General features: G+C 34.8%; 1 protein-coding gene across 1 annotated transcript; it reads right to left on the reverse strand.

The window, feature by feature from the left end:
• Positions 1-181: 181 nt before the first annotated feature.
• On the reverse strand, positions 182-24,242 carry LOC120341091 (kelch-like protein 38). The gene is made up of 12 exons (XM_078116730.1): positions 23,919-24,242; positions 15,504-15,624; positions 14,441-14,597; positions 13,203-13,420; positions 12,466-12,612; positions 12,064-12,163; positions 9,633-9,715; positions 8,808-8,991; positions 7,404-7,541; positions 5,381-5,539; positions 2,666-2,816; positions 182-1,697 (listed from the first exon to the last, which is right to left on the reverse strand). The coding sequence occupies exons 1-12, from the start codon at positions 23,972-23,974 to the stop codon at positions 1,583-1,585; spliced, it is 1,629 nt and encodes a 542-aa protein (XP_077972856.1). The 5' UTR covers positions 23,975-24,242; the 3' UTR covers positions 182-1,582.
• Between the last annotated feature and the right edge of the window lie 1,750 nt (positions 24,243-25,992).

Raw genomic sequence — 25,992 nt, forward strand, 5'->3', positions numbered from 1 at the left:
GGTAATCAATCAGAGGTGAGAAGAAGAGCGTTAGCACAATGCGCTACACTGCCGAGCCCGCATAGAGTACGGCATAAAAACCTGATTCACAAAAAGATTATGCGGTTGCAGTTCAGACTAGTGCATATAGGTGCATACAGTACTGACATAGTACACTCAGGAACACCATTACAAACGCAGATTGGAATTTTGAACTTTTAATTTATTAGTATTAAATACATCAGATTATCAAAAGAAAACACATAAAATTTCTACAGCGGAAAATATTAATTATGCTACAGCTGTTAATTATTATTTTGAAACACTAACTCATTTAAAAAATACAATCACATATTTGAGAATTATAAAAAATCTTTAAAAATAAAAGGTTTTGATTGTTACATTGTGGCCCCATAAGAGTTTGGCAATCATTTCTATACTGCATACAAATCTTGGCACAATTTCTACCATTTTTCATGTGGGCGAGTAAGATTTGAACTTATTTCGAAAACATGTCTTTTCATGAAGCTTTACACTTGATTGGCAGTCTTATTAATTTAAAATTTATAGCTTGAAGCATCGGTATTCAGATTAGAATAGTAGCAGAGGGAAGGAACATTTGTATTTCACTGATACGGCATCGATGAAAAATTTAAATACGTATTTTCGAATAAAAAAATTAATTTAATTTAAATTAACTATCTATACGAGAATTGCCTTAAAAATCTAGTAAACTTTAACATATAACTCATTGCTTTCGACAACAGAAAATGCATATTTGAGAATAAAACCATTAAATTTCAATTAAGACAACTATTTCAAGGATGAACATAAAATTTAGGTGTAGTATCTATAACTTCATTATAGGTTTATAGAAATACTTGCATTCATGGAAAGTAATTCAGATGATATGGGACTGATGTTGAAATTCTATATTACTGGCGTATTATAACCTTAAACTAAATGATATCGCAACAAGAACAATATTATATGACAATTTTTACAAACTAACCCATTTAAATTTAATCTAACTTGAAGTTAATTCAGACCATGTCGAACTAGAAATCCTTTTCCAAATTTTTTTCTATACAAGTATGGGGGACTCCCACGAATAAGATTGGTTGTTATTGAAGAAGTAAACGTAATACACAGAGAATCTAACAAAAGGTGGACACAAAAATCAGAGAATAAAAAACCTATTTTCGCAAATCGAATTAATGGGTTTCATTATATCAGGAATTATTAAAAAAAATCAGGGAATGTAAAATTGGATTTTTATATTCATCCCAGTAATTGAAAATAGAGCCCAAGTGTAAAATATTGCAAACCAAGGAGTCCTTGGCCTAGTGCAGTGGTTCCTAATCCTTTTTTTTTTGTTAAATTCCTTCCTTTTCTTATTTTGGGACTCTTTTTGCTTCCCTCACTTTGCATAAATAGTAATTTAATATTTTTTGCGATATTCAAGGACTGAGTTGAAATTATAATTTCAACAGAAAGTATATTTGAATGACCAGCAAAATACAAAATATAAAAATGATTGTGATTGAAATGAAGAATTAGGAGCTGTGGAACGTTTGGAAGTCAATATGGTTGGTACGAATATTCAAATGGCTTTTATATTCACTGACCCCATTATATCAAGGTTCATATCTTTAGGAATGTCAACCATCACCCAGGTTTTCTCTTCGGAATCATATTTCTCCATGGTTTTTCTTGAACTAAAAGAGAGATAAGAACAAACATAATCTACAATACTATAAATAACTACAGGCTTCAACATTTTTGAAGACTCGTGACAAAGACCAATTTTTTAATGATCAAGTCTGTTTAGTTTGCCATTGCCAAATCCATATGTGGTTCTCAAATGGTGGGTGGTGCCCCACAATCGCGTAGAGGGGGTATGAAACTAAATAAAAATGAGACTATTTGTTAGACTTGATCTCCTTCTATTGATATTTCTATTCCCTCCAAATAATTTTAACATGATTTTTAGAAAAAAAATTTTTTTTGCCTTATTATCTGTTATTTTTGAGGTGGGACACAGGATTTGACAAATTCTGAAAACAGGGTGTATAAAGCATTCCGGATAAATCATGAATTTAAGTGTTGACTGCTTGACCAACGTTAGTTCGAACCGGTGCTATGGAATCTGCTTGAGTGGGTTATCAGGCAAAGTCTGAGTTACTGGAGTTCTATGTTGGATTAGATCAAACAGCAGAGGAAGTCATGAATTATGAACAAACCTTTATGGTAGGGTCATATTTGATAGCACTGGTCGTCGATTTCCTAATATAATTAAACCAGCCAAGAAGATAAATTCGGCATGAAAGCCTATTCAAATATAGAGCGCTTTATAAATTATCTTCAAATGAGAACTTATTTAGAGTTTAGTAATCGGGTGATTATTTTAAAAGCCACTATGAGGGAACTTTTGTGACAAGATCCCTCTTTTCGAAGTCCTGGCCACGCATATGTAGATGGGAGTTATAAATTAAATTTCAAACAAGTCGAAGCCAGTCATACATTATTAAAAAAATAGTAAAATATTCATCAGAGTCACTGTATGTAACCTTATTATAACCTATATCACGTAATTACGATGAAAATTTAGTATTTTCGCAACTGAATGCAATGTGATATAATAATGATAACTATAACTATAATAACCATATATAACTATACATACCCATATCCACCAACTGCATAAATGTTCCCGTTGAAAACAAAGCTATTGAGGAGGCGACGAGCTGATATCATCGGTGCAAACATGGTCCAGGAATTGGATGATGGATCGTATGTTTCAACAGTTTTCAGATCCTGACCCATATCATATCCACCTTGTATACAAAGAGTAAAAGTGTAACAATATCAGCACAAAGCTAAGTCATTCATTTGTAAGCCAAACATCCAAAATATTAGCTTTTGCATGTACTCAGAAGATATATCTAATAAATCATAGGTTTAGATATAAATTTAGTCCATATGTGACTGGGGAGTTGGATGAATATTTTTGTGTGAATATAGTTCTGTATGAATACCGGCACTGAGCTAGTAGATCTAAAATACCAGATATAAGATTAATAATCTTCACCTGCTTTAATAAAATTATCCGACAAAACAAGCAATTTTGATTTTGGCAAAAATATACCAATTTATTGTTTTTCGATTCATATATTAGCAAGAAGTATCATAAAGCATTAACTTATATTTATTCAACTGTTATCATAAATTGAACCTATAATGTTGTCTAAAATACAGGTTCCATTAATTCTTGTTGAAATATAAAAAAGTTACCATTCGACTTTGTAATTAATTTTTTATCCTTTAGCACGTCATTCAAAAGAGCATAAAATAAATCAGATGTAACTGGGGCGTTCGTAAAGCATTTTGCTACTCAAATGGTTTGTTTGAATCTTGCTATGCCTTCGTCTAGAGCAGTGTTTCCCAAACTGTGTGCCACGGCACACTAGTGTGCCGCTGAGGTCTTGAAAGTGTGCCGCGAATTTTCACAAAATTCTTGAGATTTTATCACAATAATTAACACTGCAACATGAACTTATTACATTGCAATCAGTAATTGGTATAGTTCGGTAACACACATATTTAGGGTGACTCAAAAAACGGCACCCAGTCCATTTGGAACATATTGCATGAGTTCAATTTTTTGGGGGCACCCTGTACAATGATTTATTATTCTATACCACCGAGATGTGGTGTAATATGCCACACTTCTCTAATATCTGAATATATAGGGCGTTTTAAGTTCTCTACCCCAACCCAACAATGCAAGTTTGCTCGAAGCAAAGTCACTAGACTTTAACTGAACAATTTTTTCAGCAGTTGAGAAATTGAAGAGACTTTTAAAGTGTTATTGGCCAATAAAAAACCAGTGCAAAGAAGTGACTGGAAACATCTGGCGCAAATCAACAGCTCAAACCTAACACAAAGTAAAATTATCGAATGCCAGATAGAGTAGATGAAGTGAAGTGGTTGGTATGAGTAAAACTGAGAAGTGCGAAGTAAAGCCTAGAAAACCAATCTAAAGCTTTGTCAGATTTTTATCATCTCATTGTCATCAAGTTAAGTGACAGCATAATATAGCAAGGTATCAATAAACTTGTGCCTTGGACCAGGGATGTGCAAACTGCGGTCAATGGGTCAACTGCGGCCCGCGAAGCAAACTAGTGTGGCCCGCGAAAAAGTGACAATTTTGAATGAAGTTTTACTTGTAAATGACTCAATCCGTTCTAAGCCCAAACAAATTTTGGATTAACTATTTGTATAAATTATAATAATGGTTAAAACTTGTATCAAATACATCTTGAAATTAGATTACTGCATAATAAATATATAAGTACACATGGAAAGATGAAGAAATATCAAATAAAAACCATGAACTGTAAATTTGTTTACATTCGGCATTGGCCAACTAGGCCAGACTAAACGAAGACCGCGGAGAGTGGGAGGACGGCGTGATCGGAGTAGGCAAAAGTTGACAGGTTAGAGATAACTTGATATATAAACAAAAATGAGCACACACACATAAAATTCAAAATTTCCCATTTTTTTATATTTCATTTTACTTTTGTTTTAACTGTTATCATTATTTCACTGATTTTTGCTAGAAACACATTGTACATGTACATGCAAACAAATGGGCCAGTGGAATGGCAGATTTATCGCCGTGCAGCACACAGCTGCCTTCGAATTGCAATGAAAAATATTTGTAAAATCTTTTAAATCAAAACATGGACGGCATTGCTAGCATATGTGCATCACATTTGGTATTCTTATAAACACGAAAAACGATATTAATATCACTACACTCTATTTTCAAGTTTCCGGCCTTCCGTGTGTAGAAAATCTTACATTGGCCGAAGCAATATTTTTACAAGAAGAATTTTCATAATTGGATTTTTTGTATCCAGAGCCTTTTTTAGGTAGAGTTTCTCTGCCTTGACCACAAAAGCTTTTCATGACCATGCTATGTTTGAAAATGAGCTTTCTGTCCAAAAGGCAGATAATGTTGTGCCAATTTTTACTGCCCTTGCTCTTTTGCCTCGTCAAGCGTATCCAAATATCCCTTTTTCTCATTAATAAGTATTGTTTGGAAAGGAATGGAAATTCTTTACTTATTTACAGTAATTTGGACTTGTTTCAATAAAAATAGATTTTGCTACACCCGAACTAGTTTAATTTCATCATTACTTATGGCTCTCACTGTGTAGTGAGTATAAAATGTAAAAGCACACACTGGTAGGATAAATCAAATGTGCGTTGCAAATTGCAATGTTAAATATTTAAACTCTACACAACTTTTGGAACTTTTAAAATCTAAGCCTGTTGGGAAAAAAATTTGAACTCTATGTTATCTAGACTTGAATGAACTTATACAACTCACCAAGAATATAAAGGCGATCCTGAAATTCAACAGCAGCAGATTTTCTTCTGGCATTCAGCATTGGTGAAATGAATCTCCATTTTGATGTATTTCGATTGAAGCATTCTGCTTTGTTAGTTGCACTTGATCCTTCATATCCTCCCAAACTATAAATGCTTCCTGCAAATTCAAACCAATTAATTTTGGCTTCAGAATGACAGCTGAACATTATATTGGAATTTGGAATGAAAGTAAAGCCATTAAATCTAGAAACATGTTCTGAAAGTTTGGTCAAAGAAATGTATCAAGCACATGTTCAACATTAAAAGCTTAATCAATAACACAAAGCAGTCGTTCTAACTACTAGGTTTATGAAGTTTATTTGTAATTATCAAATACAGTTATACCTCAGATTCAGTCGATTGATGTTTGACTACATAGTTGTTCAAATACAGAAATATTTTTGCTACAAAAAATAATGTAAATAATTTTAGTTCGTTCTTTATGCATTCCAAACTACCATAATTATTGACAAAATGTGTTCTTAAACAACAATAATTATTGAACTGTGAAATAAAAATATACAAAATTTTGTATCAATTATGTTATGTTTCAGCATATTTCCGTATGGGATTCGTTTTTTAGGTGCAATGACCCACCATGTGCCGGCTTCACTTTTGTGTTAGTCGTAAAGATTGCCGTACCGGTAATCTGCAGTGATACGTTGCATTTATGTACTACTTTGATTTGGCCATTGTGACCACAAATGTGAGTATCGCTCTCTTGTTGAATGTCTAAATGGCTCCTGTGCTGTTTGGGTGAAATCACTTGGTGACGCGCTCAGTTGCCCGAGCACCAAATATCCGTTTGAGTACACCAGTATTTTTGGCTAGAATCTTTCAGTCGACTACCGACTTGTTCGAGTAGAGACTACCGAGGTATCACCGTATATGGAATTGTTACATGTACTGAGTGAGTATGAGACACGATGCTGAAGAACGTTGGTATGAATATATCATAACTATCTCAATGTGTTATTCTCAATACAAAAGAATACTAGAAAAATAAATCTGAATATAACCCTATTATAAATACATTTTGCATGGTACTTCCCATATTTAAATTAAAGCCTTTTTACAATCAAGTATATAATACATTGTGGAGGAAGAATTTTTGAATGTTAAATTCTATCAAGCAGAAATCAAGTTTTGCTGCTGTTGCTAAGTATATGAAACATGCGAAAATTTAATCAGATGGGCGCCATGTATCCACACATGAACAATTAATATTTATCACTTGGCAACACTTCTTGTGTTATATGGTTCCGACGATCCCATATCAGGCGCGATATAATATTTATCTTGAACTACATTGAAAATGAACGTAAAAAATGAAAATACTTTGCTCTTTTTCACTATACGTGATTATGTTCTGCGACGTGACTAACGTGCTAAGCATTAGGAATAAACCCGTCATCGCACCTCTGATTAGCCTGTGTGAGTTCGCAAATCCGAATCTCATTTAGGAATAATTATATGCGAGAGGATTGCTGGACTTCTCACCATCGTAGGGTGGTTTGCGAAATTGCTGGTCGGTTACGGCTTCCTCCACCACCAAGTCCATGAATCTGAAAACAAATATGTGACTAACTAATCCCAAACCCGAGATGAACTATTGAGCGGACAAGAGGCCGTGCTTTACCATATGAAAAAGCCATATCAGCAGCCTCCCTCTCCCCCAGGATAAATATGTAAATCCTATCCTAAATGTTATAATATATATAATCTTTCCAAGGGTCTTGCATTGAAATTTAATTTTATCAAAAAAGCAACCATTCCAACATAGCATATTGATGTTTTCATTCTTCTATTAGACAGCAAATGCTCTTAATGCATTTAATGAATAATTGAAAGGACAGAAAGTCAGCCTGGTTAAAAAATGATGTTTTTTAAACACTGAAATAAACTTTGCAAAGACTCTGTACTTATTGTCTGGCAATGTACAGGAATATTTGATAAAATAACCTGATTTGAAGAAAACATACCTTGCATGCAGATGACTGCAGGAGCAATACATTTAACATTCTTGCTTTTCATCTTTGTCCACTGGTTTCTCAGAGAATCATACTTTTCCACTGTTGTTGTGTCAGATCCAACACATCCACCAACAATCCAGATTTCATCTGATATGTGAATAGAACTTTAAATTGGATATTTTTGGATGGATTTTTTTTTCAAATATGAATAATTAAGGTGGTATTGGCATAATGATAAGGGCATTGCCAACCTTTCATCGTGGTGGGATTCAAATTTTTAATACTCAACGTAGCAGTCGAAATTCATCTGGTCTATCTGTATCTAGACTTTTACGAGTTCACAGTAGAGGTGGGGGTGATGGCCTCATGAGTCGCTCAAGTTTGTATAGGAGGGTTCTTGGTTTCAAGCCCTGGTTCATTCAGTTTGAAGCCATTACCATCATGTTCAAACTTAGTATGACGCATGGTACAATATTTATTTTTCAAGATGTTGTTGTATCACTATGAAAAAGGGATTACAACAATATCCAGATGCTTGACAGGTTTGTAATTGTACCCGTGCTAGTTAAACAATAACACAGATATAATTGCATTCAACCCAACATGTAATAATTTCGAAGTATGCTCACGAAGTATGTAAACCAAGATGGCAGAAACCATAACGTAGTATGTTTTCCAGATTAAGGTAAGGCAATAATTTTATTACAATTTATTTTAGTTCTATCACGAGATCGAAGACTAGCCAAGTGACTCCCATAGTATTTGGACCTAAAATTATGGCTTAACCCACACATACTACATTTCGGTGTCAGCCATCTTGGTTTGCATACCTTGGGTGTACCAAAATTCCATTGTCATATTACATTAAAATTAATCATGTTGGAAATGAATTTTATTCTTGGATTAGTAGGAAAGAAACCTCCATTAATTTTCATTGCTATTTGTATACAATGGAAGCCAATGAATTACCTTCACTGCACGCAACTACAATTCAAGACTTTCTGATTACTCAAATTGGAAAGTCATTTACTTACAATAGAAACGTAATCTGCTGGCATTAGGTATATCTTTAATTTGTGTTAAAAGGCCGAAAATTGTTTAAACAAATTTCACTTAAGTATATTGCCAACCTTTGATATTACAGGTACTTTACAAAAAACGTATCTCAGACATGAATAATAGTTTAAAAACTAAATTTGTCATTGATACCAAATTATATAAATTCAGTAAGAAACCTTGCTAATAATGCTATGAATTTTCGATTGCTTTGAATAAGAAATTGAAATATAAAGTAACAATACACTGAACATAAAAAATAGTAAATATTTGGAAATGTCTGGAAAAACATTAGTATTTCGTAATATGTATTGAAATGAGGAATTATTCAACCAAACGTCATTAGTTACTACTAACCATCAACCAAAGTCATTGGTGGGTAAAAGCCATGAACTTTCAACGGACTCTTCAATTTCTCCCATGTAGCATTAACATCGACATATTTGAGTCGATAGAATGAGGTCCTATCAACCAAGACATAAATATGCTGATTCAATGCAATAGCAGTGAAATCTCCTGACCTCATGTTGTCATTCATTTTCTATATAAGGAAAGAGTTTTGTGAGTTTCAGCTCAATACATGACAAATAACCTGAAAGGGGGTTTGAGATTTCTGGAAACTCTACTGAAATCTAAGTTCGTGTTGCAAGTTAAAGATCAATGGTTCAAACCTGATGACTATCACCAGGGATGTCAGTTTCGAATATTTTATTTTCGATTCAAATTAGAATGTGCCGATTTGTTTATTTACGACTCTAACTCTATTTATCTACCGATGGCGTGAGATAATAGTTAATTATTGCCGATTTTCGACATTTCAAAATAGTAGCAGCAGTGTTCGTATCAGTGGCTGCTTGTTTATAGTCTTGTTCGGGAAAAGATGAGGCTGATACCCCATAAAAAATCAAAATTTTATGTCAAAATATCAAGCCCATCTTTATCAATCAAAAACTGTAAACAAAATTTCAGCCTACCATGTGGGCAAGAAAAATGGTTCGATTGGGGTGTGGGGCCTTGTTCCAAAACAAAAATCATTTCAGCCATTACAAAAGTTTGCTGAAATTATTTCTTCACTATAATAAGCTTATATAATAAGGTATATTTGCAAAGATCATGACCTGCCATTTGCAAGAAAGGTGCTTCAATTTGATAAGTTAGTCATGCAAAGCTGATGATGCTTACCTGCATTTGCTCCCATTCATTTGACCTTGGATTGAAATGTTGGAGATGGAAAGAGGTTTTGTCAAAAACGACCAATGCGTCATCTGGAATAGGGAACAAAGCTGTATTACAGGCATGGGCAATTACTTTGCTGAGTGGGCTGCTTCTAGATAATGGACTTGCTTAGTGGGCCGGAGGTTTGATATGGAACTATGAATAAAATCGATTTATTTGTAAATAAAATAGCGAAACAGCTAATGAACAACAAATATTTATTGCAGTGCACTCTTTTCAGTTTGCGACTCACTTTTATTGCCATTTTCCCTATAGACTCATAATGAGGTGTTAAAATATGAGAAGAGACAAGGTATCCACACGCAATTTTCTATTGATGCAAAAATTGAGATTGCCCATTCTATTGGATATTATCAGATCGAGTCGAGGAAATGCTTCCAATTGCAGGTAGCGACCTACTATTTGAGAATCACTGATCTAGTGCAACAAGGACGCAATAGTTAATAGGATTGGTGTGGCCACTGCAGCATCCAAAAAATCTGCCTTTGCATTTTTTAATCTTTATACTTCTAAATAATAATTCGGATTGATAAATTTGGAATATAGATGGCTCGTTTCATACATTGAATTCAGATGCGAATAACACACGGTATTTGTTTATTTTACGGTACGGTATATATTTATTTATATTATTAAAACTATAGTCTAATTTCAGCACGCACAAGTAGGCTGAATGAAACACCACTGTGGGTCGGATCCAGCTCACAGGCCGTAATACCCCTGCTGTATTAGATATGTATGAAGCCACGTACGTATGTATATGTATAAAGATTACTAATCAGTTACTGAGAATTTCAATTCAACAATTTTATTTTTCTTTATAGCTAGTACATGTGTTTTTGTCTGCAGCCAATAAGGCTGTGTTACAGAATGTGTGGCCACGACATCACTTTTCATATACAATTAACCGATAATTGTCACTTTTATAACGAACAGTTTCAGTGATTGGTTTGCATTTTAACTAATAAATGTACCCTAGTCCAGTACCAATTACAACGAAAACAAGGAAACATAAAATTCTGGCCGCAGGTCTACTTTGAGATTACAGTTAATTCTCACAGAACAGTGTAGATGTGGGGTTGTATAAACTCATATCCTGAGTCTGAATTTAAACTATGTAATCTACTTTTCTTATGTTTGAGATGGTTCATGAAGCTTTGTACGAATTGAACCACATTGAAATTCTAAGCCAACGTACTCAAGATCTTGGTTTAATAGCTAACATTGTGACTTGTTTTCTCTTGCAGGCAGTAAAGCCTAAACTGCTTATTTGATTATCATTATACTTTTAATAAACATTGTAAAAGTATTACCTGATAAATAATATTTTTTATGTACTTTTAAACTTTACTTCATTGGTTCACTTAACTATTAGACTACTTGACTCTTCTTAGTTTTGCTTCTCATGTCTTGTAGTCTATCTAGTTACCCACTGTGAATGTCTTTTGATACTAAGTTACATTCCTTTCGAATGACTGTTCTGGAACATCTTCCGTATTTTGACATTTCATGTCTTCCCTGATTTTATATTTCCTGTAACGTTATGTGAAGGCCTGACTCCAGCTTCCAATCACTAGATCCCATTAACAGGTATCTCAATTCCTTTCTAGCGTAAATGTATGGTTATTCGATGGTGATCCTGTTGTTGCCCTCAGCAAACCATGGGTTCAACTGTAACCATGCGACATCAGAATTTGACATTTATTGCCCATTGTTAGAGAATGCGCATCACAATGGTATTATTGTGACACAACCCACTAACGCCATCTCCATGGCTACCGAATGGGTGGTGTTCGGAGTCGTCTTTCCTTTTGTTGAAGCCTAAGTGACTATTATAGTCACTTTGGTTGAAGCGAGCGATTGCTGGTTACAGCATATCGTCTCGAGATATTTTATGAATTTTTTTCTCAATTTATTTAAACTTAGTTCGACTTTTTCTTCTTTATATTATAGTGTTAGACTTATTTTATAGGTGCTGCTCGATAACCAGTATTGGTTTCTCGCGTCTCCTTCACTCTAAAATATGGCCTATTTATAATTTAATGTATTGCAATTTGCATGTTTGTGCCTATTTTAAGTATGGTGAGAAATAAACTACTGATTACTGATATGGATGCTAGCCTGCAGGCAATACTTAATAAAATAGTTGAATATCTGGTGCGATGGTGGAGTCGTTAGAGTTTTGCGCCTCTGTAGGTGTAGACTAAAGATTCATGGTTTAAACCCTATGTATAATAACTTGGGTATGGGATGCCAAACTGGAAGATGTTTTCAAAAACAGTATCTCCCCATGTATCCGTGGTTGCTTAAACTTAATATAAAGTAACAACATAAATATTTGAGGTTCATTTAGTAAATGAATATTGAGCTGAATCACCTTCTGAACTTGATGCAGAAATGCTCGATGTAGCAGACTTGTCATCAATTATTGACAATGCTACAATTCGTAAAGTTTCAGGATTTGCAGCAATGAGGCTCTGAAAAATATAACGATTCAGCATTTACCTACCATGTGCTATATATAGTTTGATATAAATTTACACTCATATATTATTTATGTTACTTTGAAATAATATTAAATCACTGTCGCGATCATGCATCAGTCCCAGTTTGCAGTAGAATAAAAATGAGATGTTAATTTTTACCATGTGCTGTTAAATTGGGATAAATTATGATTTTTTTAACGCTGAATCTTAGAATTCCCAAGTCTTTGAAAAATAAACGTTGGGCATAATACTTTTGGTCGGGTAAGTACACTGACAGTAAATAAGTATCTTACATCTTTCTCCAGGAGATTTCTGCGAAATGTGAGCGACATCTTAGTCAAATCAAATTGCTTGAAAGATTTGACAAACCGCTTTGAACGATTCTTCTCATCAAATTTTGTCCAATTTATCAAAGCCAAGCATTTTTCATCTTCAGTTGCCTAAAATGAATAATAGCTGTATAATATCAAGTCTCATCACTTTGCCAAAGTGAAATAAATTGGTCAGGTATTGAGGAACCGGGTAAGTTGCCAGTCCTTGAATAGTAGATTCTGATGTACCAGTTGCTCGTAGAAATGAGCTTTATGCAGTGGTGGGATTCAATTTTTTTGTCAGCCGGTTTTCAAAACAAAAGTCATATTTTTTCACCCGTTTCTGTTACAAAATAACATTGAGAGTAACCAGTACTCCTACCCGATTCGCTGAACTCATGAAATTCCATGAGACGGTTCTATGGAACCAGTGCGAACCAGCTGAATCCCACCATTGGCTTTATGTATAGTGAAAGAACAATTTATAAAATTTATTTTGACACCAAGTTGGGTCTCATTTAAATATAAAACTATAGTATTCACGTTATGGTAAAATATTTTGATGAATTTCGAATGTTTACGAATTGAAAAGTATGCACCAACATTTACGGGCCATACGAGCGAGCTTTTATTTGAAGAAAACATTTCATTGAAATTCCAGTGCTACTCATCTAAAATAATAAGAGTGACTCAAAAACTTCTTATGAAGTCTGACTAACCGTGTTTTCCCTGGCCTTGATCATGCCCATCAACCGTTTTTCATCTATTTCCTTGAATTCATCCAGTTCTGCAATTTTTGTGAAGTTGTTGTAAGCAATTTTATCACATTTCTCTTCGAGTTGTTTCAGATCGTACAACTTTGAGATATTTATGGTGATGAAGTAAGATATGGGACCCAAATTATGTTCTAGGTATTCAGTGACAATACCACATAATTCTGAAAAAGATTTTTATTAGAATATATTTTAAATTATTGAAAACTACAAAATATAAGAAATGAGATATCCAGTGTTAAGTTTCACTCTTGTTTAACCCGACATGGCTCTAACAACTTGACCATGAAAATCTAGTAGGTTATCAAGCTTTATTAAATGAGCTATATGTTTTTGTGCCTTCTTCCATTTTCAAGTAAAAACTCATATAAGTCGATTTGGTTTAATCAATATGTTTTACTAATATAGAGTCGGATTCGTATTTATAAACTTTCCAGAGTCTAAATTGTCAATTCTCTTCAGCCAGAAGTTGAAGTTTTAATTTTACCTCTGAAGGTGATACTCAAAATCGAAGTTTCTGACAGTAGTTCAAAAAGCATTAAGTTGCCTAAGTATTCGCAACAGACAATTTAAGGAGGCTTGCATACGCCAACTTGGTTGTGGTCAAAATTTACTTTTAGAGTTGGAACCTGACAAATAGTCCAAATATTTTTACAACCTGGATTTCGTAGCCAAAGTCAAAGATTTTGACAATACCCGATTTCAAAAGTTAGAACCGGAATCGTCTCATGAATGGTTTAGAGCAGGGTGGTCCAAGATTGGCAGCTCCGCGGGCCACAAAATTACTTTTGCATTATTCGCGGGCCACAATAGTGCCAAGAACTTCGCTCGTTTAACTTCGCTAGTTGCCTCAGCAAGCCATAACAATAGTCAAAACAGTGACATTAGTGATGCAACGATATGTCAAAAGCTTTTTTGGTTAATTTTAAGACGAAACGACACGAAATGCGATTTTTTGATTCCTCTCCGAATGCGACACGGGCCATAGATAATGAAGTGCCGGGCCACATGTGGCCCGCGGGCCTGGGTTTGGACCACCCTGGTTTAGAGTTTGAAATTGAGTGTAATTTTTTCTCGACTCCAAGACCTTATTTTTTATCATTGAATGTCATGTCGCGTTATATGGGAAAGACTTTCTTATCTATTGGTTTAAATTAAGGAGTTTCAAGGAAAAATAAACTCACTTGTGAGTTGTAAGAAATGTGAAGCCTGCATATATGATGCGATATCAGATGTCTCATCAATAGGGAATTTGGAAGTATAGATATACTCGATAACTTTCTCAATAGTATCCGTACTGAATCCATGGATATCAACTTCTCCTGACAGAGTCTCAACAGTCTGAAAAATAATTTTGACAGAAATTGCAGTTGTAAGTAAATACATCACACTGTCAAGATTTGTCTCATATATCAACCATCATTGTACTAAGCAATTGTGCACAATTTTATTGAAACCCCATATTGCACTATCCATATCTGGGGGAGAGGGAAGTGTTAAGACGGCTTAACCCTATGGTGAACCATGGTCTCTCGTCCGGTTAACATTCCATGTCGGATATGTGATTAGTTATTTGTTTTCGAAAGCATAGACTTGATGATGGAGAAAGCCGTAATCGACCATAGGTTATGTGAACCACCCTGCGGCGGTGGGGTGTCCAGCAATCCCTCGCACATTGTTATCCTCACATGGGATTTGAACCTGCAAATCCATTTAATTTTAGAGAAATCTTCGATAAAAATTTGTTTGATATTTTTCACAACTTAGCTTTCAATTTTTATGACTCATATTCCACGCATTCAGCTGCAAAAAAGCAGTATAAGCAGCCACTAATGGCTAAGAGGCAGCCAACATACTGTCGGGACAACTAAATTCTTTTCAGTTGGCATGTCTATTACACCATTGGTTCTAAAAAAAATGAAAAATTACCTAAATTAAAAAAGAAATTGATTTTGTAAAATGTCGCGACTCAAGGATATATGCTTAAATACTGAATGTGTAGTACTTTTACGACCAAACTCAAGTGAGTAATATTATACAATCCATTTTATATAACTTTTCTTCCCCGCAATTTACTTCGAAGTGAGAAAACTGCGATAGTTTTTTCGAATTGCGGAGTGGCTCTACTAAGCAAAGTAAATGTTTTAACGCAGACCCACACACCGCAATACCTAATATAAAATACCCAATAAAATTTACATACATACAATACTATATTTAAATGTCAGATATTATAAATATACTAACCTCATGGCGGAACATTAATTTAAAATAATCAGTTGCAGTAGACAAAATAATCTTATGCACTCGGAATTTTTCTGAACCAACTTTGATCGTAAAATCACAATATAGACCAGCTTTTCTGTACCTGAAATAAAAATATATTTCATTTAAGTATCATCACAATTTTCAGTATGAGGTTTGACTATGCTTCTACAACCATTGTGTCAACACGACTCGACTCATAGGTTGCGAAACAATGACCTAGACTGATAAACAGACAAACAAACCATGAACTGCAATGTCAAGTATTACAGAATTGAGAATATTATCGATACTTCAGGTTGAAAATATCTCATTGAAATCGTAAATCTCTGCCATCCTACTAATATAGGATAGGATTTACATAGTTAGGGTTTACAAAATTATTCCAGGGAGAGGAAAACCGATAAAACGGCTCAATCATATGGGAACCATGGTCTCTCATTCGGTTACTAGTCCATGTTGGGTATGCGAATAGTTAGCCAACCATTTGTTTTTAGAAGCATGGACTTCATGGTGGAGGAAGCCGTTGTATTGTCCATGAAATAATGCTATATTCTATGTCTTATATTTGGTCTATAACGTAATAATATCAGGACATCTAGTGATCTAGTTCGGGCCATGTCATAGTACATTCTAAAACGAATCTGTTGCAATACAACGTATGTTGTATTTCTATTTACTTTCATTTAATATATATTCTGTGAGCAATTGAAACCTGTGTTACTTGGAATCAAGCCCTTGAATATTACAGCCGTAACTGACCAGCGATTACGCCAACCACCTTATGGCGGCGAAGAGCCCAGCAATCCTCTCGCACATAACTATCCCTGCCTTGAAATAGACTTGCGAACCCATGCAGGCTAATTAGTAGGGCTGTCTAAAATCGAATCTTTTTTTGATTCGAATCGCACCGAATATTTTTCTCGAATCGGACCGAATAATCGAATATTATTGCACAATCCTAAATTTGTCTCTAATGTACAATAAAACTTTCTTTTCAATATAGTGATAACGTATGTGCAGTTATATCTAAATTATTGCAAATATTTTGCATAACAGAGTTTGCTGTTTCCAGAGTTATAAAAGGAGATCACAAGCCTCCTTGAACTGGTCAAAAAATTAGGGTAACTATCAAGTGTTAAGAGTTGGAAATTGCACAGACTCTTTTCATGCCTGTAGTTGCTATTCTAATCCTATTATTATTAGTATTATTAACTCAATATTTTTTATGTGATTTTCAGTAAAATGATAAACAACTATTTTTATAGATATAACTGTTGCCCAAAAAATTTAAAATTGCATTTTGTTAACTCACAAATTCAGAGCTAGTTCGATGACATTATTAGTTGATGACCATAATTTTGCTGTACAACAGCCATCCACTCGCAAGAGTGCAATTATTTGTCATAGTAATAAATAGGTGATACAAAGTATTGCCATTAGAAGAAATTACAAATTCTATTGAAAAAGAGTATTGGACCTTCAAAAAGTGTTTCAGTCCTGTACCATGTTCCTATGATTACTGACTCAACAGCTACAAATCGATTCTATTTATAGAACTGGCGATTTTGCTGATACTGAATTTGCCTGTTTCTCCTTGTGTTCTCTCAAAAAACATCATCTTTAAATCTTTGTCCCCATAACTTTTCATTTATGACCATGCATGAAATGGATAATTACATGTCACCGGGCAATAAGAGAGACCTTTCTACAGCAAATAAAGCGATAGAAACAAGTTTTTGCTCGCCTAGTGCAAAACGCCATTCAAAGGTGGCCGTGAGGCGCATTTTGTACCAAATTTTAACGATTCATAAATTGGCCGAAAACGCTTCGAATAAGGTAATTTGGAATTCAATTTCGAATATTTGGACAGCCTTAGTAATTAGAAATGCGGTGGCAAGCACATTTCAATAAAAATATTTATCCATATGCACCACATCGCCGAGCCTGGCATGAATGTAACATTTTAAATTAATTATATCAGGACAGACATTTCCTAAAAGTAACTACATCTGGAATCTGGATAGTACTGTGAGTTTGATATTCTAGTTTTATTGGACATGAAAAAATAAAACAGCTGGCTATAGGAAGCTAGCTGTAATATAACCTGGCAAACTGCAAAGGGTAACTAATTTTCATACATCAGTCTTATAGAAAAGATTAAAAATCAACTCAGGGCAAGGTCGCTCACTCACAAGTAAAGGGTTCCTACCTCTAGGAAAAGTTACAGGCGACCACAATAAATATTCTACTAGGCAATGCCCAGTCATGAAGGTTCCAGTCCTTTTTAAAATCGATAGTCATAATTTCTGATATCAGTGGATGCTTCTGAGGGCTTTGTTTAGGGCAAAAGGCATGGATACGGAACAAATAAGAAATATGATTTCACAGATATCAATGTACCGGTACCGTATCCAACAACATGGATTATCGAAAAGGAGTTGTTTTCAAGTCAAGGATAAAGATATGTTTTATAAACAGTTTACAATATTTTTTTTCGAGCATAATACCACCACGTCTTGCAAAACCTGTCTACAAAATGTTTGATTTTCTGTATGAGGGATTGTATATTTTTCATTTGAAATTTTTTCTACGTGTATATTACCGGTACATCAGTATCTTTTTAAGGCAATTGTTTTATGTTTTTATGGTCAAACTCTAACATATAGCCATAATTAGCAACATGTCTGCATCCAACCACAACCTGTAATAAAATCCACAGAAATGATATTCAATTCAATATATATCGAAGACCGCATGTATACTTATGGGCTATTCCAAGTGACACTACAGGACAATTCCAGAAATTTTGCATGTTGTTAAATTCAATATATTTTCACATTTTCAGCTACATGTTTCATTGTCCAATCAGTTGCTTTATTGAATATGTAAAAAATTGCACAAAAGTTACATCCAACCTTACTTAGTAGATGAAAAATTTTAGTAAAATATAGCGTGACACTACAGGACGGCAAATCCACCATGCAGTAACAGTATGTTGTGTTGTGCTGTAAATTTTTGCGATGGTACAGTAGGAGCCCATAATATTTTCTGGTGCAGTAGCTGAACTACCCCTCTATGTGTTGCTCAAGTTACTTAATGTAACACTGTAAATCCATGCCAATAATGTGCACATTGTATGTGACACTACAGGACGTGACACTGAAGGACATTTTTCCACTTCGGAATAGCCGCATCTATCATCTCTTAAAATTCTGGTAATAAATCGTTACATGGGTGAAGAAATGTTCTACAGCACTGCAAACATTCAAACTTTATTTACTTAAATCCAGTGCGTCAATTCTATATGAAATAACTGTACCACACAATCGAACACTTTGTGTCAGGAATCAACACAAAATATGTCAATTATACCAAAATTTCTACATTTCAGGCCATTTTTTATAAACCATCAAAAACCTGGGTGAAATTTTAAGAGGGTTCGATGAAATGAATGCAGTCCAATAAAATTCCAATGTCTTTTGATATCAAAAATAAAAAAAAATTACTTTCACTACACTTTTTAAAAAATTGATGGAATTCAACTTTTGCTTGGAATGGCCCTTATACAAAATGGTTTTCAGAGACTATAATTTAACACATTTTTTCAAGAATGGCGTTCCCCTTTCTAACAATATTTTCTGACTACACAATCTCTATAAACTTTACCATTCAATAGTTATTATTTGGTAAACTACACTAAACAAAGTTTCTCATGGTATTTCTCATTAGAATAGTTTCTGTAGAAAGCAAAGTATATTATATGCAAGCAAGGTAATTTAAACATGGGAACACTAGACACTTAGGACTGCTTCTTTGTGGCCTTATTCAGAAAGAGATTTCCAGGCAAGAGACCATTCATCAATAATAAACAATTCTCAGCGATTTAAAAAATCGAAATATTGTTTCTTCAAAAATACTACTTCATCCAATTATACTGTGCCAGTCAATAGTTTATTGAGAAATATGAATCAAAAAATTTCTAAAATTCCTCCAAAATACCACCTAGAGAACCCAAAGCAATGAAAGTATATATACGGTTAAGGTGATTTGAAACATGACGAAACTGATATTTTGTTTGCGGCATTATGAGTACCGGTATATTTTATTGTCTTTTAGTTAAGTTAATAGCAGTCACTGGAATACCAAAATTTACAGAAATAATATATAATTTTATCGGTGAAATTATAGGATGAATTGTATTCACACTAAGCTAACTGCCAGGTGGACTTATCCAAGTGATTCGACTCGAGTTCAGTCTCAAACCTGACTTAAGACTCGGATGACCCACGCTTGACTTGTAACCCCGGGTCGAGGGACTTCAATCAAATAATAAAATTGAAAATTAAAAATCAGGGACTAAGTATTGAAATTAAACAGAAATTTTCAAATTCATGAAACCTATTCTCATAATAGTGTTCCCAATTTCAATAACTAGATGTGCTATACAATTTAAACTGAAGGTGCCGTTAAAAATTTATTTGTTACAAAGCAAATTTTAGTAATAATTTGGGATATATATCCATCACAGTAGCTTATAGGAGAAAACGGTACTCCCGTAGTATGTGTACCGGGTTAGGGTTAGGCCATAATTTTATTCGGACATCAATTATTTTAGTTCTATTACAAGCTCTGGGACTGTCTGTGTTAGCCAAGAGAATATACCCCCTGCGCATAGGCTTCCGTCCCTTCACAAAACTTGATGTAAAGTAGGCAAAAAAAATTAGTTACCTCCATATTGGTACACATATTTTGGAACACCTGAGAAAATATATATAGCCTATACAAATAATATTATGATAATTTAGAGAATAGGAAGACTGAATTTTTCCACATGAATACAATATTCACTATCACTTTATCTGTCTTCACATTATTTTTGAAACATTCTAAAGGTATCTATTTCTAATCTTAAACTCAGCACTCAGACTCAAAATTGAATTGAGATTAAGATTGCCGCGGCTCGACTTTGCATTCAGACTCGAATTTGAATCAAGATTTGGATAGCTGTGAATCAACTTTGAATTAGGAATCATACTAGGAACATATTACTGGATGCTCCCTTACAGCCTTATTCAGAGTGAGATTGTGAGAAAAACTTATGAAAAGGACCTGTGAATCCCGGCCTTCGTTCGGTTACCAATCCATATTGAGTGTGGGATTTGTTACCCAGGTATTTATTTTCAGATACATAGACCTTGTACCTACGGCAGCGAGGAGTCCACCAATCCTCTCACCCTGCAGGATAGTCATAGATGCAGTATTACTAACGCTTAGCACTGCCACACCACTACAGCCTTATTGAGAGGGAGGGACATCGTGAGAACAACTTATAAAAATATTAAATATGTATGCCATCTTGTCGAATTTCCTCTACTTGACATGAATATGACAACCCTACCTTGAAACCTGCAGTTTACTTGGACAATGACCTAATTTTAAGATTAGTGACAAAGTATAAAAAAAACCTGAAAAGAGTGTTCCCTTATTAAATGACTGGATATTACTTTTATATTATTTATATATTATAGTTAGACAGTACTTTCCAATTATTAGTATTAATATGAATCCAATCTTCAATTTGTATGGTATATTCACCAAAATGATTCCTGGAATATACACTTTTATTTGATATGATAACATATGGGAACACTGCATTGTTCAGCATAAAAACAATCTTCACTATGACTTTATCTTAGTATTGCCACTTAATTAGTTTTTAGTTTTCAAAAGGAATTGTTTTAAAAGTAAAGTCATACACTTTCAACCAGAAATAAAGGAGACCAACCGATATCTGAGCAAAGTTACAGGCAATCACTGAAGTGCTAAGAACTACTGAGACTTCAGCGTATCATAGCTTGGATTTTTTTTATATATATGATGCTTATCCACCTTTGCAACACACCATATAGGCCTACAAGCAGCCATTAATTTCTAACAGTCAGTACCTACTTTTTATTACAAGTAAAATGTACAAAATAGCAGCTTTGACAAGTTTCGTTAAAGATGACAATTCTGACTAGTCATGCCCCAATGATTCACAGATATGCAGAAATAGGAAAAAACTAAAATAAGATTGGAATTAAAGCAGACCTGACACTGATGCTACGAATGTCAATATACGAATAGTTTGGTTTTCTGAATTCCTTTCTTGAAATAGTTTATATTTTAAGATTCAAAATGGGCCTAAATCAATCTCATCTTAAATTGAAACCATTTTAAAAAACGATAAAAATTGAAAATTCATATTTATCCAGGAAGAGTCTTTCTACTTCTAAGCCAGCAAGTGTGCATAACCTTCTTCTAATAGAATATTGCTATACTAATATGTGTCTCTAAAATAAGGCATTGCAGCAGATGATTCCGATCAGGCCTTGCTTGTCTCGACAATATCTAAATCAATCGAGACATGCGACAGCCGCATCGCTGGGAACTCTTGAATGCTACAGTGAAATTTTTTTCATACTGTAAAGTGTATTATTTTTTTTTCCGAGAAATCCAATGGTATTGTTTTTAAATTACCGGTACTCTTCTTTCAAATTTATTAGGTAGTGCCATTTTGAAAATTTGTGCTGGTATGAAGGCTAGACTGTCTCGTTTGCACTCACTGTTATAATTGGGCTATTCTTGGAATCGGAAAACTGTGTAGCACTGATATTAGACAGGTTATAGTACTGTAGTTGTGGTGACTCGAAAGTGATGAATGCAACAAATAATTAGAAAAACAGTAATTTCTTGGTAAATGTGAATAAACAAACGTCAGCAGACAGGTAGGAAAATGCAGTATGATAACGTAAAAGTGCCTACTTTCGGACAGTTCCAAACTTCGGACAAAAAATTCAAACGGCCATATCTCGACTAGAAAGCGTGATATTTTGCCAGTTTTTATTTTTATGGCTAGCGCTGTTACGTGTACACCAGGCCTGCACAACATACGCTAGATACTTCTGTGCGGCCCGCGGGTGATTTGGAAACACGCCACTTCTCGGGTCTAACAATCGAAGCCGGCATCGGTATGCAGGCGAGCCCCTACTCCGATCATTTTCGAAATCGTTTTATTTTTTGCATTATTATTGCAATATGTTTTGCACTAGTTTCAATAAATATCGAACTTTGTGTGAAATTGGTGTGCCCTTTGCGACCTCTAAAATTCGTCGCTCGACCCCTCGCTCCCCCAGTTTGGGAAACCCTGATTTAGATATCTCAGTATTCAGACTGAATCATGCTTAAAACAATATCGGTATACAATCTCACACCCATTCTCGGACATAAGCTAAGACAACGTTTTTTTTATTTCGTCAAAAAGCTTAACATTTCGGTATAAAAAGGCAATGGTAACCTAAAATTTGCGCTTCCGCGTTAGCAAACTCATTTAATTTTGGTTTAAATATTTCGTTATCTTGGTTATTTTAATTTTTTCATACTTTCTTCCTCTTCTGTCCTTTTTCTGCGTTTCAGTGTGCCACTGAGAGGTTTTGCTTTCGACATCATTCTGACAGCCTTCGTAATTGTGCCGGTGCGATCAAACCACACGAAGCCGAAAATCTACGACTTCCAGGTATTGTTACGTAACAAAACGATCTGAGCAAGAATTAACATCGACATTATACAGTACAGCACACTATACAAATCGGGTGACATTGTCTCATTTCAGAGAAACCCATTTTACAGATGATCAGACACCCCTTCTTTGGGAGACGTCTGGACATTGTTGTCCCTAAATATCGGCAATAATGCAGTATTATGAAGTTGCGCAAAATACTACAAAGAAGCGCACTCTAGTAACGTCATCATTGAATTCCTTGGGAAAAAATAATCCGATTTACTGAAGGAAAAAAATTCTACCGTAGCATTCGAGAGTTTTTAGCAAAAAAACGGCAATTTTGATCATGTGACAGCCTCGATTAATTTAGATTTTTATTGAAACAAGCATGGCACGATATGAAGCATCTGACGTGGTCCCAGACGCTCCTCGTTTGTGAGACACATAGAGTGTTTGTTTTATTGAGCCAAATGGAGGGAAATTCTTGGAATTTGGATAGTGTGCTGTACTGTTATAAGATGCGCATTACTGGTTTTGCAATGCAGCTTTTGGTTTCGGGGCTTAAATTTCTAAATTCTAACCGCTTGGTGCCCCGCTGCACTGTGTCAATGACTTACCGTACTGTACAAGCCGGTTAAAATGTATCATTGCAAATGCAAACGGTTGGCATTAGATTAACTTGCAGTGAATGTCAAGTACCGCATCAATGTTTTACCGAGCAAATTTGGCACCGTTTGGACGATAAATGATCGAGTTATTGATGAAAATACAGAACTTTGTCCGAAGATAGGCACTTTTACGGTATGTTGCTGACTGTACTGGTAGGCTAACAAATAGATATAAAAACAACTTACTCATTAAATTCAGCAAAACAATCTTTAAAATATGTATTTTCCCGAGAATCACTCATGTTTCCTATTGTTTTCTTCGATTAACTCTAAACAGACTTGCCAAATTGACCAGATACCGGTACCGGTAACCTACGGTAGTTTTTCTATCTCAAAACGGTATGGTAAGCAGAACTCTCAGCTTTGAACAGTCACTGGAGTTGTGACTGGAGGTACTTTCCTGAACCGGAACAATACTTTCAGATAATATATTTTCGAATATTCTGGCTATTGGTAAGGAACAATCCTTGCGAAACATGAACATATGTAAACGATAACAAACTATCGGGAAATCCCCGTCTGTAGGTGACAATGATCCTAAAACAATGCTAATTTAGAAGGATCGGATTGATGGAGTCGAAAACCGGTTGCAAAGTTTTAAAAATGAAGAATAAGCCATCGTAATTGAACATTGAATGGACCTTTCCCCGACATCAAAACATCCGTATTCTCAACCAATCACAAGCGAGCAGATGTAAACAAACATTCTCCGCTGAAAAGTCGCTCAGACAACTTTAGACGCGTTCCGCACAGGTTGGTGGCGGTTTAGGCAGATCTTTGTTCTTTTTTTTCGCTTTTTGTTTTCTTCACAGAGCTGCGATAATTAGAAAGCTGTAATTTGTATGTTACTTGTTGCAAATCACGTTTACGAAATCTGTATATCTGTACTAAAAGGCTGTACCCGTTGCATGCACCTGACAGGAACGGTACCGTACCGTACGGTACCGGTACCGTACAGGTCAACCAACTGCTATTTCGAACCAAAAAATAGTAGACAGTCATGCTGATGCAATCAAGAGTACCGGTAGCCTACCGTATGTCAGTACGGAAGAATTCGCCTTCAATACGATGTTGCATTTTTATTAAACAGAATCTATTAGTGAATTATTTTGGTAGACTAACTACAGTATGTGTAAACGCTGCGCATATGGTATTTGCCAGTCTGACAATCTGTACGGTACCCCTGCCGTTCAAATGGAGTAAGATTTGTGTCTTTTCCGAAGCCACATATTGATCGCCAAAAAGCAATGAGGTGGATAAAGGAATGCAACAGGCCTCACAGTCAATTCAACCTAAGAAAAATCACCTATGATATATATTCGATATGTTAATTCTTATATGAAATGAATTTTCATACAAGCAATGCGTTCCATCATGCATTTTCATGGAGGCGATTAACCAACTGATGAATACCCTGACCCTATATCAGATTCTTGTCGCCCAACAAAAGAGCACCATCAAATTGTGAAGTATGGATTACTTATACCATAATTTAACTTTGGATCATAACTTAACAGGATCTATCACCAGATACCTCATTTGATACAGAGACATGGGAATCTGACGAAAGTGAGAAAGGATTGTTAAGGATCTAACCAGATCTGCCCCCAGACTCTTTAATTGAAACTACCTCAAGTGCCGCTGATGAAAATGACAGCGCTTTGTTAGACAGAATCGGGCAACACTTTTAACGTAATTCAAAATGAGAAAACACATACTTCTTCCAGCATTGGTGTCATGTTTGCTAACTGTAAAAATGATGAATAAAGAAGGAAAATTAATATTGAAGACTTGGGACTTCATGCAGAATATTTTACAATCCATTGGTGATAAAATGATGTTACTTTATGGAGTATGCTCCGCATGCATGCCATGTCCGGTGTGACCCTGGTGATCATAATATCATTTTTTGTACGGACTGCAAAGTCACACCAAGCTGCTCCTGATACCAGAAGTTGGCCCTGCACTTTGTAGTAACTGTGGTGTGTGATATATACTTATTTTGCATTTATCATTATCACTGTCATATAAATTGCAACTTGTTCATAATCATCTGATAACTTTAGAACCGAACAAAGTGGTGGGTGTTTGCCCATCTGACTATATAACAATGAGGCAATGTTAGTGCTCAGCGAGCGCAATTCTTCCATATTATCAGGAGATAAAACCAGACAGCTTTAATAAAATAACTCAGCAGTAAAATCATTGTGATACATTATGTCTGTCAATGGAATTGTGAAATGAATTTAATTCTATTATT

The sequence above is a fragment of the Styela clava genome, chromosome 10, assembly GCF_964204865.1.
Source record: "Styela clava chromosome 10, kaStyClav1.hap1.2, whole genome shotgun sequence".
In the NCBI taxonomy this organism is placed as follows: domain Eukaryota; kingdom Metazoa; phylum Chordata; class Ascidiacea; order Stolidobranchia; family Styelidae; genus Styela; species Styela clava.

Coding starts and splice junctions, on each gene's coding strand:
- LOC120341091 (XM_078116730.1), bottom strand. CDS start 23,974: ATGAGTGATTCTCGGGAAAATACATATTTTAAAGATTGTTTTGCTGAA. Junction 9,716..12,063: donor TTCTGCATCAAGTTCAGAAG/GTGATTCAGCTC, acceptor TCCCTATTCCAG/ATGACGCATTGGTCGTTTTT. Junction 5,540..7,403: donor TGCAGTCATCTGCATGCAAG/GTATGTTTTCTT, acceptor TTGAATTTGCAG/GAAGCATTTATAGTTTGGGA.